The sequence below is a fragment of the Choloepus didactylus genome, chromosome 20 (genome assembly GCF_015220235.1).
Source record: "Choloepus didactylus isolate mChoDid1 chromosome 20, mChoDid1.pri, whole genome shotgun sequence".
Classification (NCBI taxonomy): Eukaryota; Metazoa; Chordata; class Mammalia; order Pilosa; family Megalonychidae; genus Choloepus; species Choloepus didactylus.
Genome location: NC_051326.1, coordinates 15,676,592 through 15,697,644, shown reverse-complemented (window position 1 = coordinate 15,697,644; position 21,053 = coordinate 15,676,592). Strand labels below are relative to the sequence as shown.

Below are 21,053 nucleotides of genomic sequence, written 5' to 3'. Positions count from 1 at the left end.
AAAAGGATCAAAATTCTAGGCATAACTCTTACCAAGGATGTACAAGACTTATACACAGTAAACCAAAAACATTGCTAAAAGAAATCAAAGATCTAAATAAATGGAAGGATTTATTCCATGCTCATGGATTGGAAGAATAAATATTGTTAAGATGTCAACTCCACCCAAAGTGATTTACATATTCAATGCAATCCCAATCAAAATTCTGACAACCTTCTTTGCAGAAATGGAAACGCTAATCATCAAATTTATATGGAAGGGTAAGGGGCTCCAAATAGTCAAAGCCATCTTGGAAAAGAAGAACAAAGTTGGAGGAGTCACACTTCCCAATCTTAAAACTTATTACAAAGCCACAGTAAGCAAAACAAAATGGTACCAGTACAAGGACAGACATTCAGAATTGAATTGAGAGCTCAGAAATCAACCTTCATATTTATGGCCAACTGATTTTTGACAAGGGGGCAAAGACCACTCAATTGGGAAACAATGGTCTCTTCAACAGTTGGTACTGGGAAAACTGGATTTCCATTTGCAAAATAATGAAGGTGGATCCCATGTCCTACCATGTACAAAAATCAACTCAAAATGGATGAAAGATATAAAAATAAGGGCCAGAACTATCAAACTCCTAGAAGAAAATGCAAGGAAGCATCTTCAGGACCTAATATCTAGCAATGGTTTCTTAGACTTTACATCCAAAGCACAAGCAACGAAAGAAAAAATACACAAATGGGACCTCCTCAAAATTGAATACTTTTCTGTTTGAAAGAACTGCCACAAAGGTGAAAAGGCAGCCTACTTAATGGAGAAAAATATTTGGAAATCTCATATCTGATAAGGTTTAAATATCCAGAATATATAAAGAAATCCTATGACTTAACAATAAGAAGACAAACAACCCAATTAAGAAATGGGAAAAAGTCTTGAATAGACAATTTTCCAAAGAGGAAATACAAATGGCTAAAAAGCACATGAAAAGATGCTCAACATCACTAGCTATTAGGGAAATGCAAATCAAAACCACAATGAGATATCATCTTATACCTACTAGAGTGGCCGCTATTAAAAAAAAAAAACAAAAAACAGAAAACTACAAGTGTTGGAGAGGATGTAGAGAAATAGGAACACTTATTCACTGCAGGTGGGAATGTAGAATGGTACAGCCACTGTGGAAGACAGTTTGGAGGTTGCTCAGGAAGCTAAATATAGAACTGCCATATGATCCAGCAATCCTGCTACTAGATACATTCTCAGAAGAACTGAAAGCAGGAAAGCGAACAGACATTTGCACACTGATCTTCAGAGTGGCATTATTCACAATTGCCAAAAGATGGAAACAACCCAAATGTCCATCAACAGAAGAATGGATAAGCAAAATTTGGTATATACATACAATGGATTCAGCTGTAAGAAGATATAAAGTCCTGATGCATGTGACAACACTGGTGAACCCTGAGGACATTATGTTGAGTGAAATAAGCCAGACACCAAAGGACAAATATTGTATGATCTTACTAATATGAATTAATTATTATGATGAGCAAACTCATGGAGTTAATATCTAGAGTATAGGTTACCAGGAGATAGAACAAGGGTGGAAAATGGGGAGCTGATGCTTAATTTGTGCAGGATGTTTAGTAAGGTTGATTGTCAATGTTTGGTAAAGAGGAGATGGTAGCACATTATTGTGAGTGTAATTAACAGTGCTGAATAGTGTGTGTGATTGTGACTGAAAGGGAAAATTTAGTGTTGTGCATGTCACTAGAAGGAAAGCTAGAGGATGAAAAATGGGACTTTATAACATAGTGAACCCTGTTGTAGATGATGAATATGGTTAATAGTATAAATAAAAGAATGTTCTTCTTTGAACTAGAACAAATGTATGTCACTATTACAAGGCATTAATAATGAAGTAGTATATTGGAAAAAATAAACCTAACGCAAACTGTGGACTATAGTTAACAGAAATATTTTAATATTCTTTCATCAATTACAACAAAGGTACCACATCAATGCTACATGTCAAAGATAGAGGGATATAAGGGTTATAGGGTTTTTCTTTACTTTTTTGGAAGAGGGCAATGAAAATGTTATAAAATTGATTATGGTAATGAATGCACAACTCTGTGATTAAACTGAGAGCCATTGATTGTACACTTTGGGTGGATTGTATAGTGTGTGAATAAAACTTAAATTTTTTTTTTTAACTTTTGTGTCTCAAAGGACATTATCATGAGAGTAAAATGACAAACCTACAGAATGGGAGAAAATGTTTGGAAACCCCATATCCAATAAGTGTTTATTATCCAGAATATATAAAGAAATCCTTCAATTCAACAAGAAGACAATCAACCCAATTTTAAAATGGGCAAAAGACTTGAATAGGCATTACTCCAAAGGAAGTATACAAATAGCCAAAAAGCACAGGAAAAGATGTTCAGCATCATTAGTCAAGAAGGAACTGCAAATCAAAACCACAAGATACCATTTCACACCCACTAGAATGGCCACTATTAAAAAAAAACAAGAGAAAATAAATGTTACTGAGAATGTGGAGAAATAGCAACACACATTCATTGTTGATGAGAATGTAAAATGGTGCAGCCACTGTGGAAGACAGTCTGGCAGTTCCTCAGACAGTTAAGCATAGAATTACTATATGACTCAGAAATCCCACTTCTAGGTAGGTACTCCAAAGAACTGAAAACAGGGACTCAGATATTTGCACACCAGTGTTCATAGAGGCATTATTCACAATTGCCAAAAGATGGAAGCAACCCAAGTGTCCATCAACTGATGAATGAGTAACAAAATGTGATATATACATACAATGGAATATCATTCAGCTGTAAAAGAGAATGAAGTTCTGATACATGCAGGAATGTGGATGAACCATGAAGACATCATGTTGAGTGAAATAAACCAGACACAAAAGGACAAATGTTGTATAATATCACTGCTATGAAATAATCAGAATAAGAAAACTCAGAATCAGAATGCAGAATATAGGTTACAGGGGGTGGGGTGGGGGGTAGAGAATAGGGAGTGTAGGCTTAAAATGTACAATTTCTATTTGGGATGATGGAATAGTTTTGGGAATGGGTGGTGGTGATGGTAGCACAACATTGTGAGCATAGTTAACAGCACTGAATTATATATTTGTATGTGGTTAAAAGGGAAATGTTAGGTTGTATATATGGTACTAGAATAAAATTAAAAGAAAAAAAAGTCCATAAAGTTGTGCAACACAGTGAACCCTAAGTTAAACCATGGATTGTTAATAGTACAATTATAAAAATGTGTTTTCATCCTTTGTAACATATATACCACACCAATGCAAGGCATTAATAATAGGGTGATATATGGGAATTCTGAATGATTGTTCTGTAAACCCACAACTTCTCTAATTAAAAAAAAAAAAAGAGCAGGTGGGTAAATCAGTAACAGAGGACTGTAGAAGAGGAAACACTTGCAATCAAGAGAGAGCCAGGAGGGGAGGGAACTTGTCTGTTTTGTTCACTATGAATCACTGGTTAGGCTAACAAGGTGTATCACAGGAAGAAGCGGTTCAGTTTAAGTTGAATTTGTAGTTCGCCCAGGGCACCCGACCTGAGCCGACCCGACTCCACCGTAATTTCCCATTCAGGCGCAGCCCCTTCCTCAGGCCTGCCCTTCGAGGGGACCCTTTGCAAAGATTTTCATAGGGCCATGATGGCATTTTTAGAAACAGCCAACAGTCTGTTTGCTGCCAGGTTTTCCTTACATAAATTTCCATGCGAAGGCAATTGTTGGTCTTCCCACCGCGGGGGCCCTCGGCTTCCGGAGACCGCTGGTTCCTCGGCCCGCACCCCAGACGAGCCGCGGCGGGGCAGCCAGATCACCCCTCCGCTCCGACGCTCTCGCCCTCCCCTCTGGTTCGCGCACCGCCAGTGGCGAGACGGGCACGTGCCAGCGTCTGCGCCCTCTCTCGGGCACCCAGGGCTGCTGTCCGCGAATCGCGGGCTGCTGGGGAAGGGAAATCCCGGAGGAAGCCATTGTTATCATCGTGTCCCCTGTTGTCGTCATCGGCCGAGGCGTGCCAAAAAGCCCCTTCCCGGCGGAGGGCCGGGCGGTTTCTGCCCACTCTCCGCTAGCTTCTGGCGGGACTTGCGCATCTCAGCTTTGGAGCGCGCGGGCTCCCTCCGCGCCCCAGCTCCGGGACGCTCAGACTTGGCTGTGAGGAGTTTCGAAAACTGACGGCGCCGGGGGTGGTGCCTGGGCCTCTGACGTAGGCCCCTGACAGGGGACAGGGGGTCCTCCCCGGCTCTGAGACGGACCGACAAGGTGACCTTGGCCGGTGGCTTCCCTTCTTGCGGACTCAGTTTGCCTCCCTGGGACCCGAGGAAGGAGAGAAGGCCCCTCCAGCCCCACGCCTCAAGGCTTTGGGAGGTTGGAGGGAGAAAGCCACTCCCCCCCCCGCAGCCCCGTCGCCCCTCGGCCGCGTGGGCTCTGGGTGACCCTTTTGGCAGGGGGTAGGCGGAGGGCACCCAGGGCAGGTTGGCGGCGGCCAGGCGCGCGGCGTGGGCCGAGGGCACGCGCGGACACTCCGGCTTCCTCCCCTCGGCCTCGCAGCACCGCGCAGGACCATCCCTTCGCACAGATCGCCCGCACATCTTGGCACGAGCCGCAGGCTCCCCCGCCGGAACAGGCAGCCCGCCGCCCAGCATGCCTAATCCGTTTAAGCCTCACCTCCTCCGCGAAGCTCTCCCAGGTTAACCCCCTCGGCTCCAACCACTCTCTGGCACGTGTTTCCGTTTTTTGTTTTTGGCTGTGGCTTGGTTTGGGTTTTGGAAGTGCACACGCAGTCCCATTGTTTGGACTAACAATGTTGGGAGCATGGGGGTCAGTGTGTCTATTCCCAGCACCCTAAATTCTGGACGCCTGGTGTGTTATGAGGGGTTTCTTGCCTCCACTCCCACCCTCCACGCCTCCCAGCCTTGCGCACTCTCCCCTCCTCCTACGGACCCTCCTCTTCACAGACTGTCTCAGCGAAGAACGCACAATCCAGGCCCCACCCCACCCCCCTTTCATTCCACGGTGGCGCCAGGTGCCAGGGGCGGAGATCCCGGAGCGTTGGAAGTTTCGACTCCAGCTTCGGCGACCGACTTTGCTGTGTCACCCCTTCCCCTGGGCTGTAATGAGCCGAGGCCCCGGGACGGTGCTGCAGGGCCTGCGGTAAAGAATCACCTGGCGACAAGCTGGCCGCAGCCTCCTTCCACGAAATGTGGCTTGTGACTCCAGAAAGGTGGGCGCGGATCGTCCGCCCCACACGGCTCCTGAGTGACAGGACCGCCGCGCGCTCCTTTCCGGCGCCAGAGCGGCGCTGACCCAGGGGGGAGAGGAGCGCGGGGCTCCGGGGTGGGGCCCCTCTTTACCCGCCGCATGACCTTGGACACTTCTCCTTGGGGCCTCAGTTCACTCATCTGAAAAACAGGGGTGATGATGTATTGAAGGAGCTTTTGGTCACCAGTATGTCCGTGTACACAAATAAATGATCCTTAGCAGTACAGTGTTAGGCAGCAGGGTTTTTGCTCGCCACTTGCGACTTCAGCCTCTCCACAGAGGGGTTTCTGGCGGGAGTCCCCCGAGGTCTCCAGGATGTGTCAGATAACCGCGCACCCCACGTTCTTTCTGGGACTCTCGAGTTAGGTCATGGATCCGCACCTCCGCTCCGCTTGGGGGCTGGCCCGGAGGTGACGGGGTGGCGGGGCCGTGCGAGAGAGGAGGGTTGATCCGAGGGTCCTGAGACTCCAGGAGCCGGGGGGCGGGGCTAGCCCGCCGGGTGGGAGGAGCTACGGGGACAGGGCGGGTCATAGAATCGGGGGCGGGGCTACTCCTCCGAGTGGGAGGGGCTACGGGGCGTTCTCTAGAACCCGGGGCGGAGCTGCCGCCGCCCTAACGGGGCTCCGGGGCCGGGAAATGGCGCTGTGGCCCTCGGGGCGGGGCTCCGGGGGCGGGGCCTAGGCGTGGGGGCGGGGCTGGGCAGCCTGGGGGCGGGGCCTGGGGCTCTCGCCCCACGCGGGGCGGGGCTCCAGCGGCCGCGGGATCTGCAGTTCGGGCTCCCGGCGCCACAGTCGCCGCAGTTTCCTCCACCCGGGTGGCCCCGCGGCCCTGCGGGGAGTCCGGGAGTCTGCGGGTCGCTCGGACCGGGTGCGGGGCCCGCCCCGCTTCTCCCTCCCGCGGCGGGGCCTGGACGGTCGGGGCAGCGGCGACATGGAGCCGTCTCCCGCCACGGGGGGCACGGAGGCCACCCGCCTGGTGAGCGCCCGGGACCGCGGCGGCGGCGCCGGCGGCCTGCGTTTGAAGAGGTAGGACAGACCCGGGCCACCCTGCTGCCATCGGCCCCTTCCGTGTCTCCCCCGGCCGGCCGCCCCAGCGCCCCGCGGCTCCCCCGGCTTCGCGGCGCCCACCTCGGCCCCGCGCCCCCCCAAGCCCGCCCGACGCGCCCAGCCCGCCACGCCACGCCGCGTCCCCGCCACCCCCGTTTTCTCCCGGCTCTGGGGGCTCCGCCGCCGCCCCCGCCGCGTCTGGCTGCCCCGGGAGCCGCTGCCCCTCCGTCGGGCCGGAGTCGGCGCCCGGTGCCGCGAGGACCGCCTGGCTCCAGGGTCCCGGCGGCGGGAACTCGGGGCGCCCAAGGCGCCCGGCCCTGCCCTGCGCGCGCCGGGGCTCGGGGCGCCCCCTCCAGCCGCGGCCCGCCAGGGGTCCCTGGGCTCGGCTGCCGGTCTTCCCGGCCCCTGGGGGACGGGCGGCCCCGGGGACGCGAGGAGGCGGCCAGGAGGAGCAGGTGCGGGCGCGCGGCGGGGGTATTCCCGGCTCGGCACAGACGGGGCCGGAGGCGGCGAGGTGTGAAATGAGGCGCGCCGAGCGGCCGGGACAGCGGGCCGGGGGCGGCCGGAGAACCGCCTCCGCGCCGCCGGCCCCCGCGCCGCGCGCCCGCCGGCTCCCGCCACCCCCGGCCCCTCCGAGCGGCCGCGCCGGGCCCTCCCGGGCCACCCCCACCGGCTATTCTGTCTGTCGACTGACCGTCCGTTTGTCTCCGGAATTTGACGGGGTCTCCGGCGTTTTCTCTTTTCCCACCTCTTCCAATCTTTGTTTCTCTCCCAGCCCCTGTCCCTTTGTCTCTGACGTGGTGCCTCCGTGTGTTTCTCGCTCTTTCCCTGAGTGGGGGCCTTAGACCTGGAGGGGCATGGGATGGGGGAGGTGAGCGGCAGGGAGGGAAGACGTCCCGTCTGGCTCCGTCCTGCAGGGGACTGCAGATGCCGGCAGCTTCGGGGCTCCAGCCCTGGCCCTGGCATCTCCAAAAGATCCTTTGGACTCGGCTCCAGGCCCTACCTCTCTCCTCTCCCCATTCAATATTATTTGTTGTTTGTTTGTGGTTTCAGAGGGCCAGAGAGAGAAAACTGCCTTTCTTTCTCTTCAAACAGAATGTCCCCCCCACCCCCAAACACCCTTTCTCCCCAAAGAAAAGGATGCTTCTTTAGTGCCCAATTCATGCAGAACAAAAGGGAGCAGCCTGTTGATGGCCAGCTACCTTGATGGCCGGCTGCACCGTGCCTTACACGGGCAGGGAAGGCGTCTTGTCCACTGCTCCGAGGCTACCCAGCGTGTGTTTGCTCCTCATATTCACGTCTCTGACCCCCAGCTCCTCTTCTCATCTGACTATTAGTCACCAAATCCTGCGGCATTTTCCTAAAGAGGCGCCTCTGGCCTGGTTCTCTTCTAGACCCCTCCGTCTCCTCTCCTTTCTTCCTCCCAGACTAGTACGTCAGCAAGGACGTCTCAGGAAAGAGCTCAGGAAATGTTTGCTAAATCAATCCATGCATCTTTCCCCATGCTCCTTTGAGCCCTTGTCCGGGCTCAACACTTAGACATTCCACCTGTCTGGAGCACCCTTCACCCAGGTCTCATCTCCTTCAACATCTCCTCTGTGACAGCTCCCCACCCCTATTAAGCTGCTCCCTCCCTCTTTGGCCACCAAAGCCCTTTGTTCTTGACCCTCACAGCCTCTCCTTGCTAGTGATTTGTTGTGCACCTGCCTCTTCCTGGGCCTGGGCTTGTCCTCTGTGCACTGCATGGCACACCTCATTGAATGAGTGGGGATGGGTTTCAGTGCCACCCTCATCTCTCCATCACCTCTGGAAACATACCCTGAATCATACACACCCAGATTCTAAGTCTCGGAAGGGGCTTTTGAGATTCAAGAAATGAAATCTACCCACCAGCCCTTGAATTTTCCCCACAAGCAGCAAATGTCTCCTGACCCCCCTCAAACCTCAATTTGCCCACTTGGCAGAGCTTTCCTTCAATCAGAAGGTCCCAGGCACCCCTCCCACTTTACCACTGTGATCACGTTTCTATCTGGAGCCATCATTTTCACTCATGGGTATTCTTGTCACACCTCCGTATTTCTAGGACTGAATTTTCTATTTAAACTTTTATTGTGTGGAAAGTTCTGTCCTTGCTGGGGTTCAAGTTGGGTGGTATTGGAGGTGAGAGCCGGGCCCAAATGGACCTCAGGCTCAGTCTGAGCTCAGCCTCTGGCATTCCCAGGTGAGACCCCCATCCCCTTTCACTTGTCGAGGAAGGCTTATGGCACTGGGCAGTTAAGGTGGCCTCTGCTGGGTGCTCATGGTCAGACCGAGGTCCAGCTAGTGTAGGGCAGATTGCCAATCCAGGGCTCTTACCACCACCACCCCCAGCACAGCAGCCTGCACCCCCTCCTCTCCTTGACAACCCAGCTCTGGAATCTGGCCATCAGTTCTCTGTGCCAGGAACCTCAGATTTTTTGGGTCCCGACATTCTACTCCCCTCTTAAAGGGCCATGCTTCAGCTGCTTGTCCAGGGAAGACACAGGACCTGGAAGGGAGGCCACACTGAAGCCAAGGTCATGTGCTAAGAGTCCACTGCACACCTTCCGTCACCTTCACTGCACGTTCCTGTCGCCTGGCACTGTACGCCTCATCTTTATCAAAAGCCTTCCCATCTTTCAAGCTTCTCATGTGTCACCTCTTCCAGTGTTTTCCCTGATTTCCTCATTAAAATCCATCTCTCCTGTCATCCTCTGAGCCCTGAGAGCTTTTTTTGAGGAAGAGCTTTTCTTTTTATACACAGAAAAGTCAACAGTGTACATTTAACCCAGTTTAGTGGCAAATTCTTTAGCCTTTGCCTTCTCTGGCTTGGCAATTCGAGCCACAGATTTGGGAGCCAAGACCTTGTGTCCCCTGTGAGGACAGATCCCATCACATCTGTCCTTGGTACTGGTTCCAATAGCCTCCAGCAGCTTAGGCGGAGCTCCTTAGCTCTCCAGGCTAACCTGTGTGAAGGCGTCAGGTGTGGCCAGGATGTCCCAGTCTGGCCTGTCCCTCGATGGTAAGGTAGGGAAGCCCCTGTTTGACGCAGCAAGGCAGGCAGGAAGTCCGCCGGCTCGATGGGGTCCAGGGCGTGTGCAGCCTTCACCAGTGGGGCCTTCTTGTTTCCCACCAAGGTGCTGACTGTATTCAGCCCTGCCTGAGGGTCAGGTGGCCTCTTCATGGGGACACCCATGCCAGCTGCTTTCTCCTCAGCCTGGGCCCACACACCTGCCTTGTCCCTGGTCTGTACTTCCAGGCCAGCTTACGTAGTTGAACAGCTATCAGGTGGTCCGAGGCCCACCGAGGTGAACTGGTTGGTGGCGGGGGGCCCTTGCAGCTGCTTTTGGAGGATGGCCTTTTCCCACTGCAGTGGATGTAGCAGGGCCACTTGACAAAGCAGGCGAGTTCCCTTTTGGGTTGGATGTCCTGTCCATTGCCAAAGTCCTTGGGCTTTTTCTCAAACAGGTTTTACTACCTTCTGGGCCTCCTGCTTTATTACGACAGCAGGGGCCAGGGTTTCCCTCTTTTCTTTCAGCCTCGTGGGCGGCTGCACAAGGGAGAAAGTCAAGAGACTCTAATGGCAGTGGTCAGCTTCTGCTATGGATCATAGTGATTCACGTACACATTTGTCTTGTTCACTGAAAGCTCCCAGAGGTGGAAAGGATGTCTGCTCCTTTTGTATCCCTTGTGTCTGTCATAAGGAATTAATCTGGTGGGGTTTTAGTCCTGGCAATGCCCCATGTTACCCCAACAAGTCCTTACCTCTCTAAGTCCTTCCCTCTCTAAGGCTCACACTTCTCATTTCTTTAATGAGGTGTTGGACTAGACAGTCTAGAAGGCTGTGGCTGGAAGGGAAGGGGACACTGGGGTCCGAGCTGTCCCTTTCATCCCCGTATCTCCCGTGGCCCTCTGTCCACAAGGTTCCTGGGTGTGAGCAGGCCTGGGGAAGGAGCAAGAGGGGGCGCAGCTGATGGAGGCCATTCTGGGGTGCGGGGGGCCTGGGAGTGGGGAGCAGGCCAGCCCGTGGGCCGGGCCCCAGCTTGAACCCTGCTGCTCGCCTCAGTCTCTTCACAGGGCCCTCAGAGCCTCTCCCTGAGGAGCCGGCACCTGTGGAGCTGCCCTTCCACCCCTGCCACAGGGACCCCCTGCCGCAGCCCGGCCTCACCCCTGAGAGGCTGCAGGCGCGGAGGCAGCTGTGTGCGGCCTGTGCTGTGTGCTGCGTCTTCATGGCCGGGGAGGTGGTCGGTAAGTGGGAGGGCAGCTTCCTGGGCCGCCCTCCCCACTCTCCACCAGGCAGGTTCTTGGGTGGAGATGCCGGGGTGGGGAAAGCTGGGTGCCCTGGAGAGGACCCAGGACTCAGAGTGTGGGCGGGAGAGGAGCAGAGCCCTGAGGGGCATTCAGGGCAAGGCCGGGTTCAGCACAATGCTGGCTTTTTGGGATGAACTGGTCTTTTAAAAACCATTTTTTCCTGTTACTAAAATGAAATATGCCACTGTAGAAATACTAGAAATGTAGATGAGTGACCTGTAATCCGGTCACCAGAGGGGCCCACAGTTCCCATTTCGGTGTATATCCCCCAGTCTCGTCCCCACAAGACTCATCCATTCTCGACGGACCTGCCCTGCAGGTGGGTACCTGGCGCACAGCCTGGCTATCATGACCGACGCGGCCCACCTGCTGGCGGACGTGGGCAGCATGATGGGCAGCCTCTTCTCCCTCTGGCTCTCCACCCGCCCGGCCACCCGCACCATGACCTTTGGCTGGCACCGCTCAGGTAAGGCCCAGCCTCCCGTCTCGCCGGGGGCAGCTCTCGGGCTCCCGGGCAGGCCCCTGACGGCTTGTCTCCCCGTGCAGAGACCCTGGGGGCCTTGGCCTCCGTGGTCTCCCTCTGGATGGTCACCGGCATCCTCCTGTACCTCGCCTTCATCCGCCTGCTGCACAGCGACTACCACATCGAGGGGGGCGCCATGCTGCTGACTGCCAGCATCGCCGTCTGCGCCAACCTGCTGTACGTCCCGGGGCGGAGCTGGCACCCTGTGGGTCCCGGGGCCAGGCATCCTGCTCCAGGACAGGAGAGCTGGCTTCCCGCTGCCCACCAGGAGACCGCACATTTGCACGCACAGTTCCCCACTGCCTGCTGGGGATGTGCCCAAGAAGGGGACTGGGAGAGACAGCCACGCTTCAGAGTGCATGGGCATTTGTGCAGGGCCTGCTGTGTGCCAGCCCCGGGCTTTGACCAGGGTCCTCTCAGGTCAACCCCAGCGCGCCCCCTGGCGGTAGGTGGCACTACCCCTACTTTACAGTTAATGAAATCTGTCCACAGAGGTGACAGGGTGCCTCGCGCGAGTCACATCGCTATTAGTAGTGGCAGGGCAAGATTTGAATCCAGGTCTCCTGGCACCGAGGCCAGCATTCTCCCCCCTAGGCTGCATTATTTGCCATTTAACAGGTGGACAAAGGGCTGCTGGGGAGCTGAGAAGGAGGAGGCCGGGCTGGGCTGGGAACCGGCTGCCTGGGCTGAGCCGCTCTGCTCCCCCCTCAGAATGGCCTTCGTGCTGCACCAGGCTGGGCCCCCACACAGCCACGGGTCTCGGGGGGCAGAGTATGCGCCGCTGGAGGAGGGGCCCGGGGATCCCCTGCCCCTGGGGAACACCAGTGTCCGGGCAGCCTTTGTGCACGTGCTGGGGGACCTCCTGCAGAGCCTTGGGGTGCTGGCCGCCTCCATACTCATCTACTTCAAGGTACTGTCCATGGGGGCCTCCCCAGCCTCCCCCTGGATTCCAGCCCCCTACTCCCCAGGACCCCCAGCCTCCTGCCCCTCACTCCAGCTGCCAGCTCCCCAACACCCCAGGCCCTGGGTTGGGTTCCCTTTCCCCCTGGCAGGGATCGTGGGCCTCCCTGGTCCGGTTGGTTCTGGATGGCCCTGGACCTTCCACTTAAAGGCCCCTGGTGCTGGGTTCAGTGACCTCTCCCTCCACAGCCTCAGTACAAGGCGGCCGACCCCATCAGCACCTTCCTCTTCTCCATCTGTGCCCTGGGCTCCACGGCCCCCACCCTCCGGGATGTTCTTCGGGTCCTCATGGAAGGCGAGTCAGGCACCCTGCTCCCCCACACAGGCTGAGTCTTGGGGCCTATCTGGAAGGAGGAATCGGGCCAAGGGTGGATTTGGGGAGCCTGGGATGAGCGATACCAGGTGGGGGGCACAGCACTGGCAGTAAAGCCGGCGGGTGCTGGTTGCAGGTGCCCCCCGCAGTGTGGGCTTTGAGCCCGTGAGGGACACCCTGCTGTCGGTGCCAGGAGTCCGGGCAACCCATGAGCTGCACCTGTGGGCCCTGACGCTCACCTACCACGTTGTCTCCGCACACCTGGCTATAGGTGAGTCCACACTGGTCCCAGCCAGCTCCTTCCTGGAAACACATCTCCCTGTTTCCCTCCCTTGCCCCCCAGCATGGACAGTATGAATGGCCAGGATGGTTTCAGTCCTCCTCACCCCTCGCCAGACACAAAAACGATTGCTGGGGACGAGGAAGCCAGCCTGGATGCTCTGGGGGGGCTTCACTCTCCCTGGAGCAGGGCAGTGAGTCAGCAGCCCCACAAAAGAGCCCCAGGACCCTCAGGGCTAGTGACAGGGCACCATGAGGAACATAGGGCAGCTCCACTCTGTGGAACATCACGGGATGATTAAAATGATGATTGTGGAGATTGTGTGGCGACCAGCAGAAATGGTTATGGTATAACGCTTGGAGAAAAACCTGAATGTAAAATTATAGCTATATTATGATTCAGCTATTAAAAATATATATGGTGACTCATGAGTTGACAAAGGATTTTTGAGTTTCATCCAGATGCAGGAAGCAATCAGAAACATGCAATTTGAGTGCCAGAAATATTATAATATTGTGGGGTGTTTGATGGTAATTCTAGTGGGAGCACGGGACAGGACAGAATATTTAACATCTGGATTGTTCTTGAAAACCGGGTGGTCTTGCTGCTGAAATAGATAGCTGAGCGTTGATACTCAGCAGAGGAGAAGAGAAAAATAAGAACCGTTCAGTGTGTTCACATGGTCAATTAGGGGTGAATCTCTCCAGCAGTTTCTGTGGTGTTTTTGTGCTGTTCACACAAGACAAAGAAAATGGAGCCCCCCATTCAAGCCGTTAATGCTGCACAGCCCCCTCCTCCGGGCTCCTGCAGTCGCCGGTCTTATCTCGGCCCCTGCCTGGTGCTGACTCCCAGGGGATGACGCCACCCCCTTATCGCTCTCCCACAGACGCGACGGCCGACCCCGAAGCTGTCCTGGCGGAAGCCTCGTCCCGGCTCTCCTCCCGGTTTGGATTCTCCAGCTGCACGCTGCAGGTGGAGCAGTACCGGCCCGAGATGGCCCAGTGCCTGCGCTGCCGGGAGCCCCCCCAAGCTTGAGCCGTGGCCTGCGCCCGCCCCACTGCCAGGCCCAGTCTCAGCCGTGGGCTCTGGGCACCTGCCTCCCTGCTCTCGGAGAAGGGTGGGAGCTGGGTCCCTTTACTTTCCCCCTCCTTCCACCTGCCAAGCATCCCAGCCCCAGTGGGTGGGACTGAAGCATGGGGACAGTGGTGGCGGAAGTCCAGGCTGAATGGGATGCAGGGGTGTCCTGGGCCTCGGCATGGGGAGTGGGGTTGTAGGGGCCCCCTGGTCTCTGCTCCCCCTGCTCTGCAGAGCCGCGGGCCCCCTTTCCGTACACCTGTCCATGCAGCAAGCCAGCCGGCAGTGGGCATCTGCCTGTCTCTGTGCTGTTGGTGTGCCTGGGCCGGGGAGGGCAGTGGGGCCCCCTCCCCACATGGCCCTCCCTCTGTCTATGCAGGGGCCCCAAAGCCTGCACTTTGTCCGTGTGTTCTAGCCCTGTGGATTTTGTGTCTGTGCATGCGTGTGTTTCGTGGTGCTGTGGCCTGTGTGTCTCTGTGCCTGTGTGGCTGTGCTCTGGTCTCTGAGTCTGCACCATCCATGTGTCCATTGGGGGTCTGTCTGTCCATCCCTCTGTTGGTGCTGTGCCCTCGGCTTTCCCAGAGAGAGGGAGGACTCCACAGCAGTTCCACCAATAAACTTGTGTCCGACTCTGTGCTGACTCCTTGGGAGGGAAAATGGAATTGGTCATTCGGGCACTGACAGAAGCCCTCAGCTGGAGCCACCTTGCACAGCCCCGTGGTCCCCTCCGAGCCCCTCCACCCTCTCCACCCTCAAAGAGCCATTCAGACGGAGGCTGAAACCTACCAGTCCCCTTCTCCAGCCTCCCCTGATTTGCAGCTTGCTCAAGCCCAGGGCAAAAGGAGAAGGGATGTTCCGGCTCTACACCATCCTCAGCTGAGGAGTGTCCCTGTGCCCTGTTGGTTGCAGGAGAAATCTGGAAAGCCAGGAGCCAAGGTGTCCTGGGGGCCCTCAGGAGCTGCTTGGAGGAGAGCTAGGTCTCTCTTGGGGAGAGAGGTCGGACCCCCAGTGCCACTGTGGGCTTGGTTCTCATGCCGTGTGGAGTACCCAGGGGCCGGGAGCCCTCAGCCCCAACTGCCCCGACAGCAGCCAGGCCTGAGTGGAGAGGACCCCTCTCACCATAACACCCCTTTGTTTCAAGGACCATGTATTTGACTAAATGTTTTAGAAACCCGTCTCATGAAGGGACTGTGGATTTTCTCCTTTTAAAAAATCAAACTCTGGGCTTTGATTTTAGATCAAGTGCTTTGGATGAGCAGGAGTTAACTGGTCTTCCCGTCCAAAGCCAAGACACCGAGCGTTTTCCTTAACCCATGCACACCTGTAACAGCAGCATTTCTGTAAGGCCTTTCCCACCATGGTAGAAATATTGTTACTATAAAATTATCTTTTTAAAAAATTATAAAAAGCAGTATATATATTTAAGAGTCCAATAGAGAAAACATATCTAAAGTAGAAAGCAAATATTTCCCCTATAATCCTACTCCAGAGGTAACTGCAGTTTGCACGCAAGAATCTCCCCTCACCTTTGTGCAACTGCACTTCCGTGTAGCAGCCTGAATGGGGTCGTTTGATGGATAAGATCCAGCAGCCTGCTTTTATGACTCAGTCATACCTCCTGGACACATCTTTCCAAGTCAATACACATAGGTTTCATTCTTTTTTCTAAGGTGAGGCCTTTGCACTGGTTGAGAATGGGCCTCACTCTGCCCTCTAGCTGGGAGCCCCTGGGCTGGGCCTGGGAGGCCAGGCTGGGTGGAGGGCCAGCCAGCCCCCTTGCAGGGCTGCCCCAGCTGCTCTCCATGCTTTGCTAGTTCCCGGACTTTCTCATTTTACGTCTCATTGATTACAGGCCCCAAGTGACCGGCTGAGGGTGGGGAAGAGCAGGGAAGTAGAGAGAGGGAAAGAGGGTGGGGACAAGGAGGGCTTCCAGCTGCAGCCCTGGCCTGGAAGTCCAGGAGAGGGAATGGGCTGTTCCAGGCAGGAAGAGACCTCAAAGCATCCTGCCCTTCCCCTGCCCTGCCCACCTGCAACTGAGGAAGAAGAAGCCAAGGCTCAGAGAGGGAAAGGGACGTCCCCAAGGTTCTCCAGCAAGGGACGGGGCCAGGACCAGAGCTGAGGCTCTGACTCCCACTCCAGGCCCCTCTGAAGCTTGTGCACATTGAGTTTCCCAGCTCCTTCCCCTGCCGCCTGGCACCCCTGGCACACCCGAGGCTGGGGCTCTGGAGTCAGTTCATGGTTCTGCCTTCTACCCTTCTTCTCTGGCCATAGTTAACCTCCCTGCATCTCCGTTTTCTTATTGCAAAAACAGGGATTGCATGAAATAGGGATGTGCCTGGCGTTTAGAGGACATGTCCTGAAGGGCCAGCTGTTGGGATGAGTCCTGAGGCAGGGGAGAGATTCCAGGGGAACAGGAGGTCTCAGCCTGGCCGCCAGGCCGGGAACTGACAGCCTTGGAGCTCACACTTGCAACGAGTGTTTCCTGCACTGCCCGGACGGGCCACTGAGGCTTTACCTGCCCTGCTCACTGCCAGAGCTGAGAGGCAACTGGTTCTGGCCACACAAGTCCCAGGGCCTCTCTCCAGGCCACCCTGCCCTCTGCCCGCCTTCAGGCACTGCTGTCAGGGCCAGAGAAGGACGGGGAGGCAGAGGAAAGGCGGCCTGGGGTGCTCATGCACACAGCATCCTCGTGGAAGCCCCAGGAACCCTCATCTGTAGAAGCATGTCCCCCGACCCAGCTCCTCCCCTTCCTTATCCAGAAATCCCTTCCCCTGGGTGTCCTTCCCTGGCTATAAAACATGGGGGTGTGGGAAGTGAGGGGCAGAGAACTGGGGAGGGGAGGCCGGCGGGGAGGCCCATCCATCGGCTGGGTGGCAGCTCCTTGCACGGCCGATTAACTCGGAGAAGAGCGGAGGGGCGAGGCCGGGACCGGCGGCGTCCACGGAGGATGAGCTGGAGAAGAGTACAGGACAGACAGGTCTGTTGTGCCGACAGAGCGTCCTGGAGCGCATCCAAGTGAAAGACCCGACCCGAGGGGAAGGCATGGGCTGGGGAGCGGCCGCTGCAGAGGCTGCCAGGGATGGGGGGTGTCCCGGGCTGAGAGGCGAGGCCCCAGGTCCCAGGGGTGGGGCAGATGACAAAGCCATGCCCCCCACCCTCAGTTGCAGGCAGGGGAAGCAGGGGTTGTGGGACCCCCCGGCTGCTGGGAGCCAGACTGTCAGAGCAGGAATGGTGCCCACCCCTCCCAGGCCCGCGCCCCGGAAGCAGCCAGAGGCAGCCAGAAGGCTCTGGAGGGACTCTGACAACCCAGGTCAGGAGGGGACGACCCCAGCCCCCAGCCCCGGCTCCTTGTCTGTGGAGGACTGTATCCAGGGAGTTTCCTTATGAGTTGAAGGACCCTTCACCCCCAGCCCTCCAACCTCTCTTTCTCCAACTCTGGGAGTTCCCAGGTCCCCCACCCCCACCCCCACCCCGTCCCTGGTCTGAACCCCAGCACCTGGTCCAGACCTCCCGAGGGGGGCTAGCAGTTCCCAGCCCCCCTGGGGCGGAGCCTGAGGTTGCAGATGCAGCTGTGATTGCAAATGATCCCACAGACAAAGTGGGCCCTGTCGCCAGGACTGGAGTAGGAAGGGGGCCCCGGGCGGCCACAGCCTGTGCCGCCCTCCTTCCACCCACCGCCCTCACCTGCTCTGCCTGCAGCGTCCTGCGGCTCCATGAAGCAGCCCCGTGCCGGGAGAAGCTCACTGGGAGCACGTGTCTCCCCCATGCTGACCCTCTGGCACTTGGCACCCGTCTAGAGCCCAGAGCGGCCACCCTGGGAAGGACACACCTCACGGCCCTGCACCCAAACTCCCTCCCCCAGGAAGACTCCCTGGCAGGTTCCTAAGCAGATGCCCCCTGGCTGGGGAGGAGGAAAGCACAACTGTCAGCAGCTTACCCGCCCTAGCTTAGAGCTACACGCTTAGCTTGGACCCTCGCAGGGAAAGGCTGCAGCCTCCTGGCCGGACCAGGGGAGCAAAGAACTGCAGCAATGGGCTCTGGGAGCACCCCTCTGAGTTTTCCTCTCCTGTTTGGTGTTGGGCCACTGCACCTGGTCCCAGCGTTTACTGTGCAACTTTCTTTGACCTAAGTAGCTTTATCACTAAACTGCATTTTCTCATTCCCTTTGGTTCAACCAAGACGGACTGTACATTTTTTAAGGAGTGTAGCCAAAAGGCTAGGCAGAAACAAAAGGGAACCGGACCCAGAAAATACAAAAGACAGCAAAGCTTACCAAAATAAGCAGGTTTCAGAGCCTATGACAGCAAGCTTGCTGATCCCTGGCTGGGAAGTCTGCCCAGAGATTTCCTCCCTGCTGCCCTCTGTCCCTCCTGCTGCTGTACCAGAGCAGGGCTGGGGTTGGGACTCAGTGACACAGGTCTCCCCGGAGGGGCAAGGATGGCGGTGAAGGGCCTCCAGACTGTGCTCCTTGAAGAAAGGCGCTGTTTCCTCATGCCATCCCCCCACCCCCACCCCCAGCTCATAGCCTGGGGCAGACTAAAGGCTCAGTAAGGAGGAACCAGGTGGAAGTGGAGTCAGTGGTCCATCCCCTGCAAAAGCTCCCCTGACTTCTAGAGATAAATTCGCAGCATTTGATGGTAACTATTTAAGGGCCTCTGAAGGAGGTAATTTATAGACCTAAAGTCCTCGGGTGGGTGATGCCTCTCCAGGCCCCTGCCCCCAGACATGGCTCTACCCAATCCCACCACAATCCAAGAGGTCCAGCTCCCCCTGGGTCCCTGCTCGGTGACCCTTTTATTGGTCTCCTGCAGATTCAATGCAGCTTTCCCAAACTTTTCTAGATGCTGTCAGGTCTCATGTCAGCATTTCTTTTTTTCCTTGCTTCTTGGCAAATGACCTCAGCTTCTAAAGAGTCCCTGAGCCCAGGAAACCTGGTGCCCACCTCACCACCACTGAATGTCAGTCTGAACCACTGTGCCAATCCAAAGTCCTTACCCTGGGCTTTGCAAGACATGGCTCGACTGACACCTTCTCCCACCCCCACCCCCCTTCCAGGGCTCCCTTGAGTTCTCCTTCCACCATGAGGTTCAGGTCTCAGCCCTCTGCTCATTTCTTCTTGCTCCCACTCCTCGGTGAACCGATGTGGGGCATTTTAATTAACTTTATGTCAAGGATCCCTTCAACAAATGCTTGTGTTCCTACTGTGTCAGGCACTGGTCTAGGTCAGCAGCTAAAGTCCCTGCTCTGATGGCACTTACATTATCACAGCTTTAACTCTGTCACACCTTGTCCAACCCCCCAACTCTAGCACCTGCATGGCATCACCATATAGAGGCCCCACAGCAGGTAAAACGTCTCATGCCCAATCGGAATCCATCCTCCCCTACCCCAAACTTGCTTTCTGGTCCATCTTCTGCAGTCCTTATTCTCCCAATTTCAAGGTCCCACACCATGGAGTCATTTTCACTCCTCTGTCTCCATTGTATCTTGGAACCACATCCATTTCCATCTCCTCATCTACCACCAAGGAGCAGGCCCTCTTCATCTGTCACCTGCCATTTACTGCGACAACTTCCTAAGTGGCCTCCCTGATGGTGGAATGGCTGCTTTCCTCCAGAGACCTCTGCCAGACGGGTCTTCCCTCATCACTCATTCTCTGCTCCACACCTCCAACAGCCAATGTCTTCCCACGGTCTACGGGGATATTGGTACGACTTACAGGAGCCCAGCAATTTTACACAGGCAACTGCTAATCTGGCACTTTCAACGTAGAACCCTGGGGTGCAGCAGTGTGCTCAGGGCCCCTGCTGGTTAGTGACGCGAGGCAGGGAGTGGGTGCAGGTGGCCACGCTCAAAGTGGACTCCCCGTTTTGAGGAGAGTCTTCTTCAGTAGGGTAGACAATGCAGAGCTGATAATGATAAACACATTAGGTCAGATTTCTTTTGCACAGGGGGAATATACTTAAAAGGCTCATTCAAAAGTAAAAGTCAAAAGAATATTAATATTTATAAACTGCTTAGAACAGTTCTTGGCACATAATCAGAGCTATGTTCAGGGTTTGTTAAAAAAAAAAAAAAAAAAAATCAAGTCTCTTAAGTATCTCAGAAAAGAGCCCCAGAAACTTTTTCTTAAACTTTTTATGGTTAATGACCACCACACGGAGCAAACGGAGTTGGTTCTCAATGGATATGGAACAGGCTTAGACCTGGGCATATTTGATTAAAGGACTGTTTTTGTTTCTTTACTGATAGTTTTAAATTTTATTTCCCAATGTAATAAGTTCTAGTCTCTGGTCGTAGGGGGAAGATGTTTATTCCACTTAGAACTGTGTTATGATGAGAAGAGCCAAAGAAAGGATCAGGCGGGAACACCTCCCACCGCTTGGCAGCAAACACCGCTTCTGCTACTTGACGACAAGGCCATCTCCAAGCTCTGTGGGAATCTGTGTGCGACAGATTCCCAAGTACTCAGGAGTACTTGAGAAAACAGTCTGACTTGTTTCAACAGCTTAAAAAGGGAAACTGAAGCTCTAGAAAGGAGTGAAAGCATTCTGTAAGTGATGTGCTCATTCCCAACCAACAGAGCCCTCTGGGCACCTGCCCAAGCAGCCATCAGGACAAGGGTCTGCAAAGCCTGGAGCTTCCGTGTCAGCAGGGAGGTCTCAGTTCCCCAGAGTGGATGGTGTGGTGCCCAGTCCTGCTCAACTCCGGTGCCTGCGGTCATGGATGAACATCTCTGCTGGAATCCTCCAATCCCAAGCCTCTTGGCCTGGCCTTTGTGTACCTGTGCCACCCACGTTTTTTCCTCTCCTGTGTTCTGGACGTGCTTCATGGGTTCCTCAGCCTCCCAGACTACCCCCTTCCTCAAGCCACCAGCCCAAACCCCGAGTCCAGGAGGCCTCTGCATTCCTCCTACCTATGGACTCCTTTTCCAAAGGACAGTTCTACCTTAGGCTTCTTCCCCCACTAGTTCTGGATGGCCTGAGCAGGAGGGGTGGGTCTGAGATTGCTCTGGAATAGTGTAGGACTCTGCTACACTTTGGACAAATCACCCAGTACCTTCCCTGAGTGTTTCATCTGGAAGATGGTTGTACGGTTGGTGTGAGATTAAACGAGACTATGTATAAAGCTCCTGCTCACAGTGTTTTCAAGACACCAGTTCTTTTCCTATCCCTGGCATATTAACAGCTCTTTTTTTGAAAGAAG

General features: G+C 55.1%; 1 protein-coding gene and 1 pseudogene across 1 annotated transcript; one reads left to right on the top strand and one right to left on the bottom strand.

Annotated features, from left to right (window-relative positions):
• Positions 1–6,109: 6,109 nt before the first annotated feature.
• SLC30A3 (solute carrier family 30 member 3) lies at positions 6,110–14,490 on the top strand. Its single transcript, XM_037812940.1, has 8 exons — positions 6,110–6,347; positions 10,453–10,634; positions 11,017–11,163; positions 11,244–11,397; positions 11,932–12,130; positions 12,370–12,475; positions 12,630–12,764; positions 13,660–14,490. The coding sequence occupies exons 1-8, from the start codon at positions 6,253–6,255 to the stop codon at positions 13,806–13,808; spliced, it is 1,167 nt and encodes a 388-aa protein (XP_037668868.1). The 5' UTR covers positions 6,110–6,252; the 3' UTR covers positions 13,809–14,490.
• On the bottom strand, positions 9,170–10,277 carry LOC119516946 (annotated as a pseudogene).
• Positions 14,491–21,053: the final 6,563 nt, after the last annotated feature.